The 22,178-nt window shown below is 46.4% G+C and overlaps 1 protein-coding gene across 1 annotated transcript; it reads left to right on the top strand.

Annotated features, from left to right (window-relative positions):
• Positions 1-5,190: 5,190 nt before the first annotated feature.
• LOC311528086 (gamma-crystallin B-like) lies at positions 5,191-21,856 on the top strand. The gene is made up of 5 exons (XM_084642713.1): positions 5,191-5,236; positions 10,705-10,875; positions 11,274-11,419; positions 17,429-17,671; positions 20,820-21,856. The coding sequence occupies exons 3-5, from the start codon at positions 11,402-11,404 to the stop codon at positions 20,835-20,837; spliced, it is 279 nt and encodes a 92-aa protein (XP_084498839.1). The 5' UTR covers positions 5,191-5,236; positions 10,705-10,875; positions 11,274-11,401; the 3' UTR covers positions 20,838-21,856.
• Positions 21,857-22,178: the final 322 nt, after the last annotated feature.

The following is a 22,178-nucleotide window of genomic DNA, read 5'->3' as shown; positions in this document are numbered from 1 at the left end:
CTGTGCTCTCAGCGTGCTGTTGTAAGTGTACTAAGGGGAACGTCGAGGTTTGTCCTGTGTTCTTGGGCTACGGTTTCATCTTCTGAACCAAAAGTTGTCCCTCATCTTTCCCTGCCCTCCCACAGCATTATATAGCTACTTCCAGCACAAAGGACTCAACGCCAAACACAGGGCTCAGGCCTGGGCAGCCACACAAGGGAGTACGGGGGCACAAGGCTCTGTCCCAATCAGCTCCATGGTTTTGCAGACCTTACACAATATGCAGTACAAGACACGTAGTAGGAGCTGAATCAGAGTGAAACATCCAGGACTTGGCCCACAGAGAGACGGACGGGAGGACTGTAACCATACAGCTGTAGTCTGGATCATAATCCTCCAGCCCAGCCATGGCCATAGATTTGGAGCTAGGGCTAGAGGGGTCCTGGACTGAGCTCCAGACTTTACTCCCTGGCCAGAGGGCCCTGGAAACACCACCAGGGAGCAACCGCCAGAGCCCCCCCCCAGCCACCAGGCACGGAGCAAGCAGATTTGGGCACCCAGCTGATAACAGGAATGAGCCACATCCCCCTCCCAGTTGAGAGGCAGCGCCAGTCATCCCCCCAGCCAGGGGCCGAGCCTCAGGCCAGAGTTACCTGAGCACCAATCCAGGGCAGGGCAGGATTAACTAGCCATAGGCACTACACGTCTGGGTTGAGGGCCCCAGCTCCTGGAATCATCTGGAACATCCAGTGTGTAACTAAAGTTGTGGCTTCTGGCCCGGGGATGGGGGTTGTGTGTGTGTGTGTAAAGCAAAGCTTGAAAACATGACCCAGGTGGAACAAATTCAGAGATGTCTGCTCAAGTCTGCAGGCAGCTTGAAACAATAGCTCTGATAAGGTTGAACAGCCCCATGGACCTCAGTGTGGGGTTAACTGTAGGAGCCACCAAAACCAGCCCAGCAGAGGACTGTGGGAAGCAGGAAGAGAAGAGCACCCCTGGCCCAGTCCACGCATCCTGCAGATACACCCTGGCTCAAAGGTGAGTCCTGGAAGTTACCCTACTCCTTCATCTCAGGGTGGGAGGGACAAAGGACCCCTGTTCTCCCTGAGGGCAGAGGGCCCTTGCTCCCACTTCTTGTGGAGGGAAGGGCCCCATAGTGCTGTTCCTGTCTCTTTTGGTGGGGAGCCATTCAGAGGGCTCGCCGGGCTAATGGAGAAGGAGCCGTGGAGACAGCTCCCCAGCCTTACCAGCAGCAGAGGCACTTTGGAGCCACAGAGACTGTTATATACAATAAGAGAAGTTCTGATCCTTGACTCGTTTCATGGGCAGTAGTGAAGGTCACCGTTGTAGAAAGACTAACCTGTTAGTACGGTTATCAAGGTGTATACTGGGACAAGATTAAATACAGAGGCACATGGCACTGTCCGCTGTCCGGCAGACAGGATTCTGGGCTAGATGAACCTTTGGTCTGACCTAGTAGGGCCGTTCTTATGTATATTCTTATGAAAAGAGCAACGGCAACAAGACATTCAGTATACAGATGGCATTAGCCACTATGTTATATTATATATACACTTAAAAGAGGTTTAACAACAATTAAAGTAAAAAAACAAAAAATGGCCAAACACTTAGGGTTGCCAACTTTCTTATAGCACAAAACCAAACACCCTCGCCCTGCCTCTTCCCTGCCCCTTTTCTGAGGCCCCACCCCCGCTCACTCCATTCCCCACTCTCTCCCTCCCTCCCTCACTTTCACCAAGCTGGGGCAAGGGGCTGGGGAGCAGGAGGAGTGCGGGCTCCGGGAGGGAGTTGGGGTGCAAGAGGGGGCTCAGAGCTGAGGCTGGAGGTATGGGCTCCGGCCGGGAGGCACTTACCTCAGGCAACTCCAGTGGGCAGTGCTGCAGGGCTAGGGCAGCTACAAAGCATTCAAAAAAGGGATGTGAAGTTAAGACCACTTTGGGAGCAAGCCTGCAGCCAAAACATGAATGTACAAGGTCAAAACTTAGCAATATAGCAAGAACTCCCATGTTTAAATTAAAGAAAGGTTCAGTATGGGTGGCACCACAAAATATGCAGAAAGATCTGCTCTTATGGTTGCACAGGTCCACTGTGTGTGATCACTCCAAAGAGGCAGAGACCAAAGACATGGCCCCAATGGCAAAGAGACTTGAAGGAACACCTTGGTGCTGGTCTAATCTGTACTAGACAATCCAGCTAACAAAGAACATAAAAATAGCTTTTCTGAGACAAGCACAGAGAGGTCCATGGAAACAAGTTCAAATCTACTACACTTTGGAGCTGCCCTTAACACCAGAGGGTAACAAGTATGTGCTAGTTGTTGTCAATGCTTTCTCACATTAGGAGCAGGAAGCCTTCCACACTAAATATGTGACTGCCATAACGAGAGGGAAATAATTGGTGGGCAATGTGTTCTGCAGGGGCACTAAGGTTATTGACTCAGACAATGGGAGTGGATTTGTGGGGTCTGTAGTCAAAGAATTATGGACCCAACTGAACGTAGATCAAAAGGTTCCCATTCCCCGTCAGCCAGCAACAGCAGGACAGGTTGTGCAAATAAATAGGACCATCATCAAATCCAAGCTTAAAAATTAAAAAAGATACTGCAACAGACAGCAATTGGGATGAAGTGTTACCGCTGGTACTAATGCACATCAGAGCTAGGGACGCAAATCCATAGCCTTTCCCCCCCCAACGAGGCCTGATGGGGAGACTAACGAGAATGCGCAAGGATATAATTAGCCCAGTTCCAGCCCATCTGGCTATAGTGGTCCTGTCGGAAGCCTGGTACAGGACTTGCAGATGCAGATATAGAGGAGTGTGGTAGTAAGAAAGGAAGAGGACATATAAAAAACCAAGGCATGGTTCAATGCCAAAGGAGACCTGACTGAGCATCATGTGTGATCTAAAGTCATCATCCAGGATCAGGCTCCCTGCAAGCATTTCCCAAAGGCAAAGTGGTACAGTCCATGCTTCAGGTAGGATTGACCTGACCCCTCTGTATTCTTCATAGTCCTGGGAAGTAAAAGGCATAGCTGGGTTCACAAAAGTCAGCTCAACACTCATAAACCTCAATAAAAATTAAAAAGCACAAAATGGTTTCCTCTTTTTGTCTTGTTAATTTGCAACCATGAAGTGGTGGAGGGTTATGACATCGCATGTCCTGATGTGAATGGTGTGGAGACGGTCGAGAGGTTCAGAAACAGTCGGTAATTCCTCACTCCTCAATCATTCAGAACATGCCAGATGCCAGCTGCACAATAAAAACTACCTGTGTAAGTAAGTTTTGTAAAAACGAATGGGAAAATATTCTGCACCCCACCACTGGAGGCAAAACAGAATCAGCCTACCAGTTTAAGACAAATTGTCCTGTTTGGCCATTAAGGCAGTGGCTGTTAAAGCTGAAGAATTATAAGGGGTGTGTTCAAATGATAGGTTGGGCAGTGTCCTTTTCCCCTCAGGTTCTTAAGACCAGCAACCCAAAAGTCCCTTTCACATACCCAACCCTTCTCTGCTCCCCACCTCACAGTTGCTGTCCCTGGTCAGTGCAGACCCAGAGTTCAGAGGTACATCTGCAGAGTTCACCTCCTCCCCTCGGTGGGGTAAAGAGGTTCCTCACTTGCTCCGCCGCTTGGGCACTCGCTCGCCACCTCTCTCTGCCAGCCACCCTGCTGACTGCTCATGCTGGAAGCCTGCATCGCTGCTTCTGCCAGCCACCTGCTCACTGCTCCCACTGCACCTCTCCACCAGCCACTCTGCTGGCCGCTCATTGCACCTCTCCACCGCACCAGCCACTCGTTCACCAGCTGACTGTCAGTTGCCTTCTTCTGCCACCTGCCCCTCTGCTGTGACTTCTGCACATCAGTCTCAGTAATTTTTAGCTCTTTGGAGGCTGGGCAGAAACACTGCACCATCTTAAGTGATTTCAGTTCTGATTGGGCGTTTAACCTAACAAAGAGGCTCCTGATTAAGCCTATTTAGCTCTATTTTTTGAACAGTGGGGAGGAAAAGGTTAAACCACTCTATGGAGAACCCTTGAGGGTGTGCAGTCTTCTACCTGGTGATATCTATCTCCACCCATCTTACTTTAAGAGGGGTCTGACATTCGAGCCCCTGACTTAACGAGGTTCTTTCAACTGAGGGTGATAGGTTAAGCACACTCATTTGGGACAGGTTCAGCACAGTCCAGCTTTCCTGTATTCCTACAATAATTACAACATTGGTAATCATATTTCACTACCCGTACATTCAGTAGTAAGGTACCCAACACCAGCCAAAGTTGATCGCTTTTTGCTGAATATGTAATCAGAGAAGGAGCAAACTGTATTAACATAAACACACCCAAGTCTCTCCCCCTCCCAGATAGCTATCAGGGAAGCATTCATTCAGACCCTGCTTACAAAATAAAATGTGTACGTGTATATAAAGGGAGAGAGTTTCTGTGTAACTTTGGATACGTATGAGACGTAGCCTATATTCACCACTACTCTGCTTTTGAGTCTAATCAACAAAGCGTAATGTTTCTGTATGCCAAATAAATATACCTGACTGACAAAGTCTGGAGTCGAATTTAGGAAGCCAAGTGGAAAGAGGTCTGGGAGAAAATTCCAACACCTCCCTCACAAGTGTATTATGAGGATAAATACATTAAAGACAGTGAAGCACTTTGAGATCTATTCGCGAAAAGCTCTATATAAGAAATTGTCATTAGCTGGTTACCAACTTCAAGCCAATACAAAACTTGACATTAAGGGCTTATCTAGACAAGGAAAATTTGCACCAGTGTAACTACATCTATCTAATTGTACCAGCACAAACCTCTACGGTCAAACATTACAGCAGCACAAAACCAAGCCCATATAGACAGGACTTAAGTCCACAAATTCAGCCTAACAGTCTACTGGACCCATGAGCCATCATTATGCCACAATCTGTATTCCATGTAAGCTGCGCGCTTGGGCGGCCATGCAGGAGAGATTTAAGAGCCACCCAGCTGATAGCAGAGCACGCATAGCCGGCAGCATGTGTTCAGGTGCCCCTCCCCCCACGTTGCTCCATCCTGCAGCTGCTCCTGGGACTCTCTTGCTGGCTCTGCAGAGCGGGAGGTGGGGGAGGGAGGAGGGTGCTGATGTCAGGATGTCTCCCTCCCCCTCCCCCCACCCCTGTACTCCATCTCAACAGAGCAGGGCAGAGGGGACAGCCTGGCTCAGGAGGACTGGGAGCTGCTGTGGTCTGAATGGTGAGCATAATTCTATTGGTTTCAATACAGCCATGCTAATCTACACCAGTTGAGGATCTGGCCCAAATCCTCAATAGCCAGGCAGTCATTATGCAAAGAAAGAAGTGTGCATTCTGGATTAGTAACAGCATGCTATCCCTGTTCTGACTGAGAAAATTCTATTTCAAATGAATTATAATTAATGTAATTATGTCTGCATATAGTAGTCACCTCAGCCCCATAGCATGCTGTATATAATTTACAAGAAACAGTAAATTACAACAACACTGTAAAACTTATGCTACATTTTAATGCCCACTATCATTCATTTAAGGCTTGATTCAGCAGAGCACTTAATCATGTTGTTGTGTCTTGTGCTCCCTATACAATGTATGTAATATGAAGGGACCGCATGAGTACAGTGGGGTCCGGATAACCATGTTTATAGCTACACACCAACATGTAGACTTAGCTCCATGTATACACTGCTACTCTGGAAGGGGTCTTCTTATGGCTTCCAAAGCAGGATAGTGAGGACCACTAGAGGGCTCACAAAGTATTGAAAAGGTTTCAGAGTAACAGCCGTGTTAGTCTGTATTTGCAAAAAGAAAAGGAGGACTTGTGGCACCTTAGAGACTAACCAATTTATTTGAGCATGAGCTTTCGTGAGCTACAGCTCACTTCATCGGATGCATACCGTGGAAACTGAAAGTATTGAAAGTATTGAAAAGGGATACCACACAATTCCTTATACACTACACACGTGCATAAATTTACTGAATATCGATGGGATTAATCACATGCTGAAATGATTAATTAAACATGTGCTTAAGTGCTTTGCTGAATTAGGGCCTTAGCTGGTAGCTTTTTGTTTTTCAAAAAAAACCACATAGCAGATATTCAAATAAAACCTGAGAAAAACATGCAAATTCTACACTGCTATAGGACCTAACCAGTGATGAGCTGCCAAAATGTTAACAATAAAACATGTTTCCTATAAAAAGTTCTGATTTAAGGGATGTGCCCCAGTATGTATTTTTTGTAGCACTAGGGTTACCATAAGTCCGTATTTTCCCGGACAGGTCAGGCTTTTTGGTTCTTAAATCGCCGTCCGGGAGGAATTCCTCCTGGGAAAATATGGGTGTATGTTAACCCTACCTAAAGTTCTTTTTCAAAAAGATGGGCCTGAACAGAAATGAGCTCCATTTCACATGTGTGGGTTCCCACCACTCCCTGGGGGTGTGCTAGGGTGACCAGATGTCCGGATTTTATAGGGACAGTCCCGATTTTGGGGTCTTTTTCTTATATAGGCTCCTATTACCCCCCACCCCCTGTCCTGATTTTTCACACTTGCTGTCTGGTCACACTAGGGTGTGCACATGTGTGGGTCCCAGCTGCTCCCTGCCCCCCTCATTGAAGCAGGTGTGCGGGGTTACTGCCCTGGGAACTGCAGGGCACCAGTGGACATGGGGCCAGCTGCAGACAGGGGCATGGGGCAGGGCTAGCTGGAGGCAGGGGGTGGGGGCCGGCTGCGGGCAGGGCAGGGGGTGCGGAGCTGGCTGGAGACAAGAGAGTGTGGGGTTGGCTGGAAGCAAGGGGGTGTGGGGCTGGCTGGAGGTAGGGGCTGGCTGCAGGCAGGGCAGGGGGATGCGGGGCTGGCTGGAGACAGGGGGTGTGGGGCTGGCTGGCTTCGGGCAGGGCTGTAGGGGGGTGCAGCAGGGGTTGGCTGGAGACAGGGGGTGTGGGGCTGGCTAGCTTCGGGCAAAGGGTGCATGTGGCAGGGGTTGGCTGGAGACAGGGCAGGGGGTGCGGCATGGGCTGGCTGCAGGCAGAGGGTGCGGGACTGGCTGCAGGCAGGGCAGGTGGTGTGGCAGGGGCTGGCTGGAGACAGGGCAGGGCAGGGGGTGCGGCAGGGGCTGGCTGGAGACAGGGCAGGGGGTACGGCATGGGCTGGCTGTGGGCAGGGGGTGCGGGGCTGGCTGCAGGCAGGGCAGGTGGTGTGGCAGGGGCTGGCTGGAGACAGGGCAGGGCAGGGGGTGCGGCATGGGCTGACTGTGGGCAGGGGGTGTGTGGCTGGCTTCAGGCAGGGCAGGGAGTACGGTAGGGGCTGGTTGCGGCTGGGGAGTGCAGGGGTGGCTGGAGGCAGGGGCTGGCTGCAGGCAGAGGGTGCAGGGGTGGCTGCGGGCAGGGGGTGCAGGGGTGGCTGGAGACAGGGGCTGACTGCAGACACGGTGGTGGGTACTCATGGGGAGAGCAGCTCGGAGCAGCCCGAGCAGCAGGACGCAGCCCAGGCCCAGCAGAGCAGCTGGGGACCCACCAGGCAGCAGCGGGAGCCCCAGGGCCAGGGGTTGGGGGAGCAGCAGCAGCAACAGGGGTCGTACCCAGGGCCAGGCAGCAGCCCACATAGCTCCCGCAGCGCAGCGCCCCCAGTGACAGGAGGAGGAATTACATCACTTTCCGGCCGGAGCCCATCAAAGCCTCAGTGCCCCCTGCAGGGAAGCGGGTTAACAACCAGTTCTAAAACTGCTTCAGAATTTAACAACCGGTTCGTGCGAACCGGCTCCAGCTCACCACTGGGCCTAACACGCACATTTCTTCACTGACAGTGTTCAACATGTCTTGTATCCATGGATCGTAAGTTTGTCGCTAACATGCCATTGATGACTGATTCACTTCTCACCCTTTCACTGGTAACAATGAACATATAAAACATACACAAGCTAGGCAGAGAAGTTCAAGGAATAAATGCCATGCATCTCAGTACAGCAAAGAATGAGGTGGTGTCTGCCATTGGCCAGAACAGTGTTCCATTTGATCAGCTGATGCAAATCCAGCCCTAGTTTTTGTACCCAGCCAGAACAGAGAGATGTTATGTCAACTACTCATCCCAGAGTGATAAGGGATGGGATACCTAGTTTTGCTTGTTTAGAGATGTAGAGTATTGCGCATCTATAGTAATTGTATTATATAAATGCCAAATATAACAGAGGGTGTTTGGGCATTTACTAAACCAGTCTTGCAAAACTAATATGAAATTTACCAGTTCAAACACAAAGTCCACTTCCCTGATCTGTACAGTGATGATTAAGGAGCATGAAGAGACCAAAGTGGTTTTTGTTTGTTTGTTTCTTTTTGTTTTGGCCTACCAAAAAAAATATCCTTGCTGTGAGCCAGTAAAACTGTGGGAGTTTTTTGCTGTCCTGGGTGCACTTCTGGGCCCCAGAGCGGAAGGTTTGTATGTGATTAGCCAACAAGAGAGGGCATTAGGAGTTCTGATTCTCTCGCCAGATCTGTCATAGACTTCCCTTGTGACCAAGGGCAAGTGGGGTACTCTACGTTTAGTTTCTCCATCAATAGTAATTCTCAGCTCCATGAAGAGTGTTGATGAGCTGTACTCATTCATGTTTGTAAGTGCATTGAGATCCTTGAAGAGATATCATATAACTACAAAGTGTGCAGAGAAGTCGGTATCGGAAATAGACACTCTGGCTCACCCTCTGAAAACAAGTTTTGGGCAAAATTCTTTCAGATTTACACAGCACATTTAATCTTCAGTATTCTGCTCTCCTAAGGGGCATGCATCTCCTTCTGAGACCTGTACATGTGAGGTTTATGGTTTGTTTAAAGGAGTGACTGAAAAAGTCTTGATTTGGGGAATAAGAATGAGGCAGCCACAGTAGGAAAGAAAGTGTGTGTGTGTATGTGTGTGTATAAAGATATAAATGTGTTTTATTACCCAGCACTAGACTGAGTGGTAAGACATTGTGGCAAGGATATTCTTATTGCTTAGGTATATTTGTGTGTACAAATAGTTCTAGAATTGTGCACACATACACAGCATGACTGTGTGTGCAAAGTGGGTATGTACAAATGCATGGACATTTGCTCAGTTTTGACCCGCTGAAAATCTGGCCCCTAACTTCATACTGTAGCATATTTTAATGTTAATTTGCATGAAACAATTAACTGAGCTCACCAACAGTCTGACCCAAAGTGTTTGGTGTTCCTGAAATCCTTAGTTAGAATAAAAATAAGGCAGCTCCTCCTTTGCCTGTCAGCAGAAGTAGCCCACCAATCCCCGTACATATACACTATAGCGGTATGCCATTGTAGAGCAATCGTTCAGCAGCTAGATACTGAGTACCTCACTCCAAATATTGTGGACCTTACCGCACCAATAGTGTTGCACAGAGTGTGGTGTGGCATGCACCAACAGGTACTTGGGCATCCAAGTATTTGTTTGTATGTATAGTTATTTAATTTACATACATACAATCATGGCACATGTGTGTACCATTGCAGATGTACAAGTTCGGTGCATTTCATAGTGTAGCTACCTCTGTCTGTTGAAAACCCAGCCTTCAATATCATAGTAGACTGAAGGCCAAATTTATTACTTATGCGATTTGTGTTCAGCGTGATTCTCCGCTCATCACTGGAGTATCGTGACATCAGTGGACTTAACGCTGGTTTGAAAGCAGGGTAATGTAGTGGAGCACCAGGTCCCCAGAGTCCTAACAGACCATGATGTTTCTGTTGTACTATTCAATTTATAATACGTCCCTAATGGCCTCCAGCATCATTTACACATGTTTTGTCCCATTGCACATCATCCCTACCAGGATCTGAAGCACTCAACTGCCACACTGACCTCAGCGCCGGGAATGCCATTGGAATGAACAGAATTCCATAGAGCATGGATACTTCCTGACTAGTGGGAGAGACCCACCCAGAGCACGTTAGGGTCTCACTAAATTCATTTCGATCCTGTCTCTTGCTCCTAAGGTCAACATGCTGATTCCCCACTCACCTGCATAGCTGACTTCACCCTGCTCCCTTGCAGATCCCTGCTATATGGCACAGAAGAGGTTCCCTTTCTTGCTTCCCTGAGGACACATTCTGTGGGTCCTACATAACATTCATCTGGAATGTGATTAAAATAAGACCAGCACCTCGTGCCGGAGCAGGCACTCCTAGTTGATCCAGTTAAGGGACAGGGCTACACCTAGGCTATAAAGAGTTAGAGGGCAAATTCAGCAACAGCTGAGCTAGAAAAAGAACTGCCAAGTGAAAGCCGCAAGGAAGAGAGGGGCTCCTGAGGAAGAGACTGGGGGCTGGGAAGACCCAGTTGAAAGTTTTGTTGAAAGTTTCTCCCCGAGAGCAGGATAGGACAGTGCCTAAGGGAAGAAGGGCGGGTGGAAGATTTTTTTTTTTGCGTTTGTTTTGGGAACTGTGTATTAATTAAGAAAACCCCAAGCCCCCTGTTGCCTTAAAGGGAGGGAAAGGTAACTCTTAGAATAAACCAGGTGGGGTAGAGGGAAAGAAAATGGATACCACTTTTTCTCAGAAGTGCAGATAAGACTAGGGTAACCAGACGTCCTGACAAAATCAGGACTGTCCCGATATTGAGCCGTTTGTCCCACGTCCCGACTGAAGTACGGTCCCGATATTTTGTTTCAGGAGTGTTTTCTTTTTTCTTTTTTCCTTAGGTGGCGGTGACAGGCAGGGGGAGCGCTTTTTACACTCACCCGGCACGTCTGGGTCTTCGGTGGCACTTCGGCGGCAGGTACTTCAGTCGCTGACGGGCTTCGGAGGCATTTCGGCAGCGGGTACTTCTTTCTTCGCCAGCAAGATTTATTTCCTGCCGCCGAACGTGCCGGGTGAGTGTAACAATTGAAAAGGCGCTCCCCCTGCGGCGGTCCCGATATTTTGTATTTAGCATGTGGTCACCCTAGATATGACCCACTCTGGTATCTAATCACCCAGTGGACCAATACCCCAGGTATGGTGTGGCGTATAATGAAGAGGAGACAGGTAAGTAAGGTGAAAGCAAAGAGATGTGTATTAGCAATAAGAGTACAATTAATAGGGAAGGGGGAAAACCACAAACACAAACCAGTATCACAACCAATAGCAATAGTGACAGTGACTTCCAATGGGGCATAAAGCCCAGACCCAGATAAATGCCTCCCATGGAGGACTCAGATAAAGCCCAGCCCCAGATAAATTCCTCCTCAGTACCCTATAACAGAGATTGATTTCTTCCTACTTAATCTAGGTGCTGAATTGTGTGCGGTGGTGGTGCTCAGGACCTCAACTATCGGGCTAGTGGAAAGCCGTCCAGGAGGAACTCTGAGGAGTCCAGCGGGTGGATGGTGATCTCCACGGAAGAGAAGCTCTCCGGAGATGGAACAGCAGGGTAAGGTAAGTGTTGAAGGTCTTCTCCAGTGTCTTCGGGATAGGTGTCGCGCTCGTCGATATGGTCGGAACCACGATGAGACCCGTACCGCACCGTGCACAGGCTGCCGCTCAGATGGACAGCCCCGCATCCACACAGGGGTCAGTCTTTTCTAGATGTTAAGGCGGGAAAAATTGGACTGTTCCAAATAGCAATGCCAAGCAAGTCTGAGGTGATAGAACCTTCAGGGATTTGGGTGGGAAAATCCAGTCCTGACCAGTTAGGGCTAGCTTAGAGTCAGTGCCCCTGAGGTAAACAAGGATGGAGTTCCGAAGTCACATGTCTCAGACTCCATTTTGTATTTCTTATTTCAATTATCCCAACAACCCAGACCTCAAGAAGAGCTGTGATTGGCAGAGAGACTGTGTGGAGTTCATAAGGGGCTCTGACGAAGAGGAAACTGAGGCCAGGTGCTACCGAGCGACCTCTGACCATGAGGGGCACTCAGAAGGCTGCTGACCCTTTTACACCGACAGTTCAACGTTATTTGAACATACAGTGTACTTTTCCATAAATCATTTTGCTAGCCAAAGTTGACCTCAAATATGTGCAGAAAGGAAACACACCCAGAACCCAAACTGGCTTATGAATTTAAATGAATCTACCCTGTCATCCAGGGGCCATGTCCCACAAAGCCTCATGGCAACCTTCAAGCAGCCCCCTGCCTGCATTTCCCCCTCCAAGGGGTCTCTTCAGTAACTCATAACCCCATGTGTTCATTCACACCCCTGCTTGGGCTCGGGGTTATGAAATTAACACACATTAAAAATGAAGGTCTTGCGTCCATCCACTTACCACAGATCACTCCCAGGCCTTTCCTGTCCATGCCTCACTCCTCAGGTTCCAGGTTTCCCTTCTAGACCCTCTTCATACCCAGCAGCCTCTGCTCTCCCTGGGAATACTCTCTTGGTAGCTTCCTGCAGGGGAATCAGCTCATCCCTGCTCAGGTGTGCCTCCTGAGTAACTAGGGCTGGCTGGGCCCAGGCCTCTAGCCCTTCAAAGGGGCAAGCCAGCCCGTTCCAGGCGTGCACATTTGTTTCTCCATTGAGCACTCAGTTCCAGCAGAAGCACATTCCTGCTCCATTGTATAAGCAGTGAATCCCTAGGAATAGGGAGATTTCACAAAGGAAATGTGATCCCAGAGAAGACAATAGAGCACATACCATTTTTCAAATGTTCAGCTCTGCTTCAAAAACTCCGGATGTTAGGCAATAAAGGCACAAGCCTGCAAACCTTTGCCCAGATAAGTACATTGACAAATTGCAGTTACTTAGCTGGGGGAGGACTGGCAGGGTCAGACTATTGGTGCTCCAACACCACTGGATGGAGTCAGGACTATAGTTCCACTAACAAAGATATAAAACCATTTATTATGTAGAGCATCCTTCACATGCAGACTGGTGGCTCGGTGCTCAGCTGCAGTACACTAGTGAAATCACTGGAGCTATACCAGCATACACCAGCTGAGGAACTGGCCCCGTATCTGAGACTGCATTACAGAGTTACGGTACATAATGCAAATGTAGAGTTCAAAAGAAGAGTAGCACAAGGAGAAAGCAATGACAAGGCATTGGCAAATGAGAACATGTCTGTTTTAGGTAGGATTTGAAATGAGAGAGCAAGTCAGTGAGGTGGAAAGATGCAAGAGGAGCATCCCATGCAGCAGCAGCTGTGGATGAGAATGCTCTTGTACCATAAGTGACGAGAATATGTGTAGGCCCGACTGGAGGTTGATGGTCTGAGTGGAGGGAAAGGGAGAGGAATAGAGAGAGAAAAAAGGGTCTGTTGCAGCTTAGTGCAACTGCACCTGCATTTCTTCCTTGTGGTCCAGCAACGGCAGCCATTCTAGGTTCCCAGCTCCTCAGCCATCCCCTCTCTTGGGTAGACACACATGTCTCTCTCCCTCCTGACCAATGTTTTTCCAGGCTGCACAATTTTTTGCCTACACTTTGAGTTCCCCAGCAAGTCAGACCGCCTCAGCAGACCATAATTGCCCATAGGTATACGCTACCACAGAGCCCTTCCTGAGCAAGCACATTTATTCTTAAGCTGAAAGCCTTACTGAGAAAAGAACCTACACGTATGCCAATAAGTGATCACCCCAGTTCCAATAAGGGCTTTGGCAGGCGATCCATCCTTCAAACCCCACCACAAGTTCAGAACAGCTGTTAGCTCAGAACAAATACCCCCCATGCATCTGTGAGTCACTCCTTTATACAGCTTGGGTCTTTGATCTGCAGAGACCCTGAATAGGTACTCAGCCAGACAATGATCCCCTCCTTCGGGCAAAGCTTCAAAAGGCTGCATCTTTTCATAACCAGAGAAGGTAATTTGCATTCACCTCTCCGCAGGTATTTCCTAGGAACCTCACTTAGCTTGCAGAATAGCAGCCCTGTTAGTCTGTATCCACAAAAAGAAGTGAGCTGTAGCTCACGAAAGCTTATGCTCAAATAAATTTGTTAGTCTCTAAGGTGCCACGAGTACTCGTTTTCTTTTCAGTTAGCTTGGGTTGTCCGACATTGTTTTAAATAGGCCTTTGAATCACATAACACTTCCCAGGGTTTACATTAGCCACATCTCCCCACTCGAAGCATTATATTCAACCCCACGATAATACATAAAATACTTAACCTTAATTCAATCCGGTGTGTCCAGAATAGTAAAGGAAATTGCCATATGTGCCACAGAGTCAGTGAGACACCCTGGAATAATAGGGCAGCTTTGGCCCTGAGCTGCCTATGTTTCCCTTTAAAGGAGCAAGTAATCAAATACAACTGGTAGCTTATGGGTTCTCAAGAACTTGGTATCAGTCCAGTTATATTAATACAAGCATGTATAATCACTCATCTGAATGGAAAAGCACAGAACACAGATTTGGTATTGGTTTGGTGACACAGCTCCCTATGCTATGCTGAGTCCCATTAACTTCAGTGGGACATGGAATAGAAACTGGTGTCCTTGCCAGTGGAGCCCAGTGCAGGATGGGAGCCACAGTGATTTTTTAACTAGCTCACGGAACGCCTTAACTCTGGCCTGTCCCGCTGAGAAATGGCCAAAGTGGCTTCTGTTGATCACCCTGCACACCTTTAAGTGCTACCACTATACAAAGGTGTAAAAGGAGTAATAACAATCGTGTATGATACTAATCAAGCAACCAGAATCAAACCATGTGGCCAATCCCAAACAACCCAGTTTAAGGATGGTGTTCCCAGCCTCTGTTTGCCAGAAGCTAGGAATGGGCAACAGGGGATGGATCACTTGATGATTACCTGTTCTGTTCATTCCCCCTGGGACACCTGGCATCGGCCACTGTTCAAAGACAGGATACTGGTCTAGATGGACCTTTGGTCTGTCCCGTATGGCCATTCTTACGTTCTTATGAAACGCAAAAATGTGAAAACCTACCAGGAAATTCTATGCTCAACTGGGACAACCTTTTTCTGTGCAAAGAAAATTATATAAAAAGTGCTACATTTCTGTGGTAATATATATGAACTCTTAACAGATGAGACTAAATGGGACTATTTTCTATCCAGTGGCAGATAAAATCTCTGCCTATGGAACTTCAAATGTTTAAATTTTCACTCTCAGTTGTGAATAACCAATTGATTTAAGCATCCATTACTACACACAGGCTTTTTTTGAGTGTGCATAATTTACCACAATAAATACAATATAGCCCACAAAATCTAAGAAAAAACATTTTTTCCCCTGATATCCAAATCCTACTGAAGTCAATGGGCATTTTATTAGCATAATACCAGGGCTGCTTTTCAGTGTCAGAGAGCCCATGGAAATTTTAAAATGCCTTTGCCTTAGGGAACAATGAGAGATTGAGAATAAAGATTATGAAACAATCCTGCAGCAGCAGTTTACCAGCATTTTTTCTTGAACATGTTCACGTCAGTGAAATAATGGCAATATTGACTGACATACACATTAACCTGGTCCCTTTGTTATTTACATAACAATATACTTGGCACCCAGTAAACAAAAGGCCATAACAATTCTTTACAAAGAATAATGTTGATGATGAGGGGAAAAAGAATGAGGAATTCTCTTTACTGGACAAAAAATTCCCTTTTGTCCAATTCATGTGGAGCCAGCGCTGTGTTGTCTATATAAAGGACTGTTGAACCTCCCAGAGTATTGAGGTCTTGCAGCTAAGCTCTGGCTAACATGGCAAAGGTAAGAAAAAAAATGAGTAAATACTGTGTTGAAATACAGTATACCATTATATTATTTTATGTGTGTGTGTGTACCTATACAGAGTATGTCAGCCTAGTAATAGATTAACAGAAAGAAATGAAAACGTACACACAAGTGTGCGATAACTGGATTAAAAAAGGAAATATTAAAATCTTATGTGCTTACTAACAGCCAAATACAAAGATATTTGGTATGTACAAAATCTTTATTTTAGGTTTATTTTTTTCTATTTGGTTGGTGTTTTATTTTCTGACTTTTTAAAGAGGGTTGTATTTCACAAACAGGCACACCATTCTTTGGAGTCATATTATCAGAAGGTGCTGCAGTTTGCGTATTGCAATATGGGAATGTGTCTGAATATTCTCCTTATTTATTTTTTTAAGTATCAACTGATGTCACACAAAAAAACTACATTTAACTCCTACTTGGAAATTGCTGCGACTAGCATAAGGCTATTCAAGTGACTGACGTATTAGAGAGAGCATCATCTGGAAGGAGGGTCCCAACTATGGGACCATTTCCCTCCGCTCCAATTGGATGTTTTCCTTCCCTGAGACTTTCATCCTCCTCAACAGCTCAGAGGCTGTCAGACCGAGGGTGGGACCATTCTACTGTGTCCCAGAAAGTCTCATCTGTGTACCTCTCCTGTCACCCTTAGCTCCTCCAGTTCAGCCACCCTGGTCTCCAAAGCCCGTACAGTCTCTGTAGGCCAGGAGCTCCTTGCACCAAATGCACACGTACTCCACCTGCCCATAGGGCAGATAATCCTGCATGCTGCATTGGGTGCAATAAACTGGATAGCCCCCCACTCTGTTGCTGGACTTCTGCCTGAATTCTCTTTTTACTCCTGCAGCTCCTTCCTTTGTTGATGTTTTGTTTTTATCGGGAGGTGTTTTTGGCTTTAAGTTTAAAGAATGTTAAGTGTATCTAGCCCCCCCACACACACACTCCCCCTCACAAAACTCCCCTGTTAGCTGCTCCTGGTCGCTACCTCCTCTGGTTGTTTAGGAGTGGGCTTTTTAAAGCCCTGGTCTTCCTGAATAGCCCATCCCCTGGTTAAGGGTTGGTGGGTACTAAAGGGCGGAGGGATCAAAGCCTCATTAAGAAGCTCTCAGTCTTGCCACTAGGCTCAGCAGACGGTCCCCCAAACAAACATATCATATGGTATATTTCAGTCAAGCAGCAAGCACATCACAAACACAAACACAGACACTACAGACAACAAACGTACCCCAAGGGTCACATCATCGCTCCTCCTTCACTTGAAGAACTCCCTCACCAATCTCCCCTGTTAGCCTCTCCTGTTCACTAGCTTAAAGCGGTTCCTGACCTGCCTAAGTTACACTGTTTCAGAATGCCAACCAGCCAAAAACCCGAGCCGTGCAAAAGTGGCTCATGCTCCTTCTCTTCTTGGACTCCTAGAGGTGCAGCACACAATCTCCACTTGCCAACTCAAAGCGCTGGAGAACGTCAGCTCATTAGAATCCTTAGGGTGAGATCTGAAGACATCTGCTCTGCTCATCATCCGCTGAACCAATCACATTTAACTAGCTGTGCCCCTGATAGGAAAATGTATATCAGTGCTTCAGTATTAATCCTGGATGTTTTCTAGGCCTGATCCAAAGCCCACTGAGGACAATGGAAGCCTTTCCACTGATTTCAATAGGTTTTTCAGATCAGACCTTATGGGAGCCAGAAGCTAAAAGCCAATTTTTTAAACAAATGCTTTAAAACGTTATTAGATTTGCTTTGTTATTTCAACCCAGATCATATTCTATGAGGACAGAGACTTCCAGGGCCGCTCCTATGCAGTCACTGCTGACCAGCCGGATATGCATGCTCACCTTAACCGCTGCAACTCAATCCAGGTGGAAAGTGGCTGCTGGATGATCTATGAGCGCCCCCATTACATAGGACATCAGTACTTCCTGAAAAAGGGGGAATATACAAATGACCAGCAGTGGATGGGGTTCAATGACTCTGTCAAGTCCTGTTGCATAATCACACCAGTAAGTTCACTGTCCTTTCTATAGGTGATGATTATTATTTGTTGTACTAGAGTAGCACTAAAACCATCAGACAAGTTGAGGGATCTATTGTGCTAGGTGCTGTAAGAGACAGTCCTTGCCACAAAGAATTTACAATCTGGATAAAGGGATGGCCAAAGCGGGGGATGGGAAACAGAAGCCCAAATAGATTTGTAAAGGTGTTTAAATCCTGAACACATGTTTAAATGCTTTGCTGGACTGGAGCAAGCGTGCTCAGTCGGAACCTGAAGCCCCAGTCCTGCAAATGCCAAGGTGAAGGTTACTCATGTGAGTAAGGCGTTGTCTATGCACGAAAGATGTACAAGGATATCATTAAAGCAGTACAACCCCGCTCCTGTGGAGGTAGGTATACTGGTATAAAGGTGCTTAAAGTCACAAAAAGGGGAATAGGCTGAACTGATATAAAGCACCTTTATACCAGTATAGCTGTCTACACTCGTGGTTGCACCGGGAAAACTATATTGGTAAAAAAATCACCCCGCTAACCTGCCATAGTTATCCTGGTACAGGAACCTGCCTGCATACTTCCCAACATCTCGAGAGACTAAAGCAGGTTTGGCCCATATACCTCTCTGTAGATGGACACAGAGGGGTGTCGGGCCAACTACCCCCCTCCCAACATCTGTCCCAAAATGCAGGAAACTCCAACTGGGACAGGAGTCACTTCAACTGGGACAGGAGTGGAGGTTGGGGAGGAATCAAAGCAGAACACTCCTGCAAAATGTGGGATGGTTGGGAGGTCTGTGTGTGTAGCTTAGGCCTTACCTTTTGCAGAATCCAGGCCTAAAATACAAACTCGGGGTCTGATCCTTCAATCATTGAAGACAGTCAGAGTTCTTACCATTGATTTCAATGGGAGTATGATCAGGCTTTGATTTTGTACATCATCTTTCGTACAAATTGTATCCCAAAATGCTTTAGACAGTTACAGAGTTAAAATAAAAATGATTAGCAGAAGTAGAAAGAAACTAAGAGCAGTAGGGAAGAGGGAAAAATTAAGGTGAAATATTTAAAATATCGGGCTATGTTCTTAGTTCAATGTGTTGCGTTTTCTCCTAGAGAGATAATGAACATATATTTTTCTTTCAGATATATAAGGGGGAGGTTGTTAGATGAGATAGCAATTCTGGTATTTTTGAGAGAATAGGTATTCACTATTTCTTATGAAAAGCAGAATTACTAGTTGATAAATTAACGCCAATCTGTTTATAGATATCCGAGCGCTGAGGCAAGAATATAATTAGGGATTCTAATTTTCGGTTTTAACCAATAAACACTGATAAAACACTCCCAATAAAAAAATGAAACAGATGTTTATCCAGTAAACACTGGAAAAACACCAGAAAGGTTTACTTGTGTCAAGGTTCCTTCCCCACTCTGAACTCTAGGGTACAGATGTGGGGACCTGCATGAAAACCTCCTAAGCTTATTTTTACCAGCTTAGGTTAAAACTTCCCCAAGGTACAAACTATTTTCCTTTTTCCCTTGGACTGTATTGCTGCCACCACCAAGCATCTAACAGATATATAACCGGGAAAGAGCCCGCTTGGAAACGTCTTTCCCCCACAATCCTCCCCAAACCCTACACCCCCTTTCCTGGGGAAGGCTTGATAAAAATCATCACCAATTTACATAGGTGAACACACCCAAACCCTTGGATCTTAAAAACAATGAAAAAGCAATCAGGTTCTTAAAAGAAGAATTTTAATAGAAGAAAAAGTAAAAGAATCACCTCTGTAAAATCAGAATGGTAAATACCTTACAGGGTAATTAGATTCAAAACATAGAGAATCCCTCTAGGCAAAACCTTAAGTTACAAAAAGACACAAAAACAGGAATATCCATTCCATTCAGCACAGCTTATTTTCTCAGCCATTTAAACAAACAGAATCTAACGCATATCTAGCTAGATTACTTACTAAGTTCTAAGACTCCATTCCTTTCTGTTCCTGGCAAATGCATCACACACACACACACACACACACACACACACACTTTGTTTCTCAATCCCTCCAGCTTTTGAAAGTATCTTGTCTCCTCATTAGTCATTTTGGTCAGGTGCCAGCGAGGTTATCCTAGCTTCTTAACCTTTTACAGGTGAAACGGTTTTTCCTCTGGCCAGGAGGGATTTTAAAGGTGTTTACCCTTCCCTTTATATTTATGACAACTTGTATCTAAGGGTTTGCCTACATGGAGCAGTAATGCGGACTATGGGGGGGGTTCATTTCTATGGCGCACCAGGATGTTGCACATTAATTGGACCATGTAGTGTGCACTAAAGGTTCCCCAGTGTACTTTAATGTAGTGCTGTTCAAAAAAGTGCTATGTTAAAGCTCACTAGGGAACATTAAGAAGAGATTATTCATTACTGTAATGAACAATATATATAATATACATTCCTCATTACAGTGGATACAAAGAGAGACCTTTTTGGACAGCCAGATAAAACTCAAAATTTGCTAAAAATAAACCTCCCAAAATGAAATTAATAAACTCTGAGAAACAGATGCCTTCAACATAATACATTTTGATATATAAGGCCCTAACCAGTGAGGGTCTCACCATGCAGCTAGACACCATACAAACACATAGTGAGAGACAGGGCTGAAGTAGAGCTTACAAACTAAAGAGACAAAGGGTGGGAAGGGAAACTGAGGCACAGAGTGTTGCGGCAATCTGCCCATGGCCACCTGGCAGGTTAGTAGCAGAGTCAAGAACAGAACCCAGCTCTCCTGAGCACCATTCTAGTGCCCTATCCACTGAAGAACAGTAACGCTGGCAATGCTGGTGCATATGACCCTTATGGCAGTCCAGCTGTCACTTACCACTTGCTTTCATCCTTCACTTGCTAAAGCTAGGTATAATTTACACACCCTAGGCTTGATTCCCCACTGCTTACACTATCCTTACACCACTGGAACTCTACTGAAATCATTGGAGTTGTGTAAAACTGTCGGAGCAGTGGTGAATCAGGCCCTTTTTCTGCTAACTGAACACAAGTTGTCATACAATTATGTATCATTAATGTCAATAAAGCAGCAAGCAACCTATGATCATATAGAGCTGCTGCTCGTGTGCTATACACCTGTGTTTGTGTTTGTCTTCCCAGAAGGATACGAGTCTATGAGACAAATGACGTGGGAGGCAGGATGACCGAATCCTTCCGTGACTATCCTTCTCTCTGTGACGAATTTCATCCCAGGGACATCCAGTCCTGTCATGTTTTTGAAGGAAACCGGATTTTCTGTGGGCAGCCAAACTACAGAGCATGGCAGTACCTCCTGAGACCCAGGGAGTACTGGGGAGTCACTGACTGGGGAGCCATGACCGCCATAGTTGGTTCCTTTAGGCCAACAGCGTATGTTTCCTAGGCAGCACACATTTCCATGCTGTAAACGCGTCTCTTCATTGGGGTAATACTATTTAAACAATTTGTTGCTCTTTCGGGTTGGGACGTTCAAAGTAACCTAATGGAAGTTAGGTTCCCAACTGCCCTTCAGTGTTTAAGGCCCCGATCCAAAGCTCATTAAAGTCCATGGGAGTCTTTGGATCAAGCACTTAAGTGACAGGGTCCAATCTGGCTCACCGGCAAAACACAAGTAGTTTCACGGAAATCAGTGACCCGGATTAAACCCAGATTCAAGCTCAGAAAACAAATAGGCAAAACACAGCTACAGCCAAATTGCTGAAATGGAATTTGATCTGCCGAGTGAGATTCACATAAATAGCTGCATGATTCTGCCCTTCGCAAAATGGTTTTCAGTTCTTATCGGAAGAGACGTGAACGTTCAGCTTCAGGATGTTCTGAACGACTCTTCCCAGCACGACTTTTCAGTCCTGTAACATAGAGTCAATGGGCCATATTCTGAACCTGCTCTCACTGTGACCTGTACCTTACTTCAGGAGCAGCCCCATGAAATCAATGGCACTGCTCAGGGTAAGCAAGGGTGGCTGAGTTGAGCCCATAGTTCTTTTGCAAGCAGCTTTCTAGTCCTGCCCGTTGTATGCTGGGATTTATAGTCCTGAGACACACAAACTGGACTACGACAAAGCATTTCTGATTGATTTATACCATGTTTATCAGTTACACCTCTCTTCTTGGCAACCAGCATTTGTAATGTGATTGGTATCATATAATAAACCTTGTTGGAGCTTACACATCGCTCTGTTGTTCATTTCTCAGTAAAATAAAAATATAAGATAAAGACCCTAACCCTGCAATCAAATAGCAGTGGAAAATCTCTGTGCCCATCTGCAGTCTCACTGAGGCCAATGGGGTTCTGCACAGGCCTGCATGGATCTGACTGTAAGATCAGAGGTCATGCTTTGCTTTTCTGTAGTGTCAAGGGTTTTAAAAATATGAACTAACCACAACCCTGGGAGGAAGCTACGCCCCAGGCCTGCTAGAAATGCCAGGGGATTTTTCAGTGTATTTCTCTTCCGTTACATCTACCCCGCAAATTAAGAT

Source organism: Lepidochelys olivacea (genome assembly GCF_965140295.1).
Source record: "Lepidochelys olivacea isolate rLepOli2 genome assembly, chromosome: 11".
In the NCBI taxonomy this organism is placed as follows: Eukaryota; Metazoa; Chordata; order Testudines; family Cheloniidae; genus Lepidochelys; species Lepidochelys olivacea.
The sequence above is the reverse complement of the archived record's forward strand: the minus strand, read 5'-3'. Positions and strand labels throughout refer to the sequence as shown.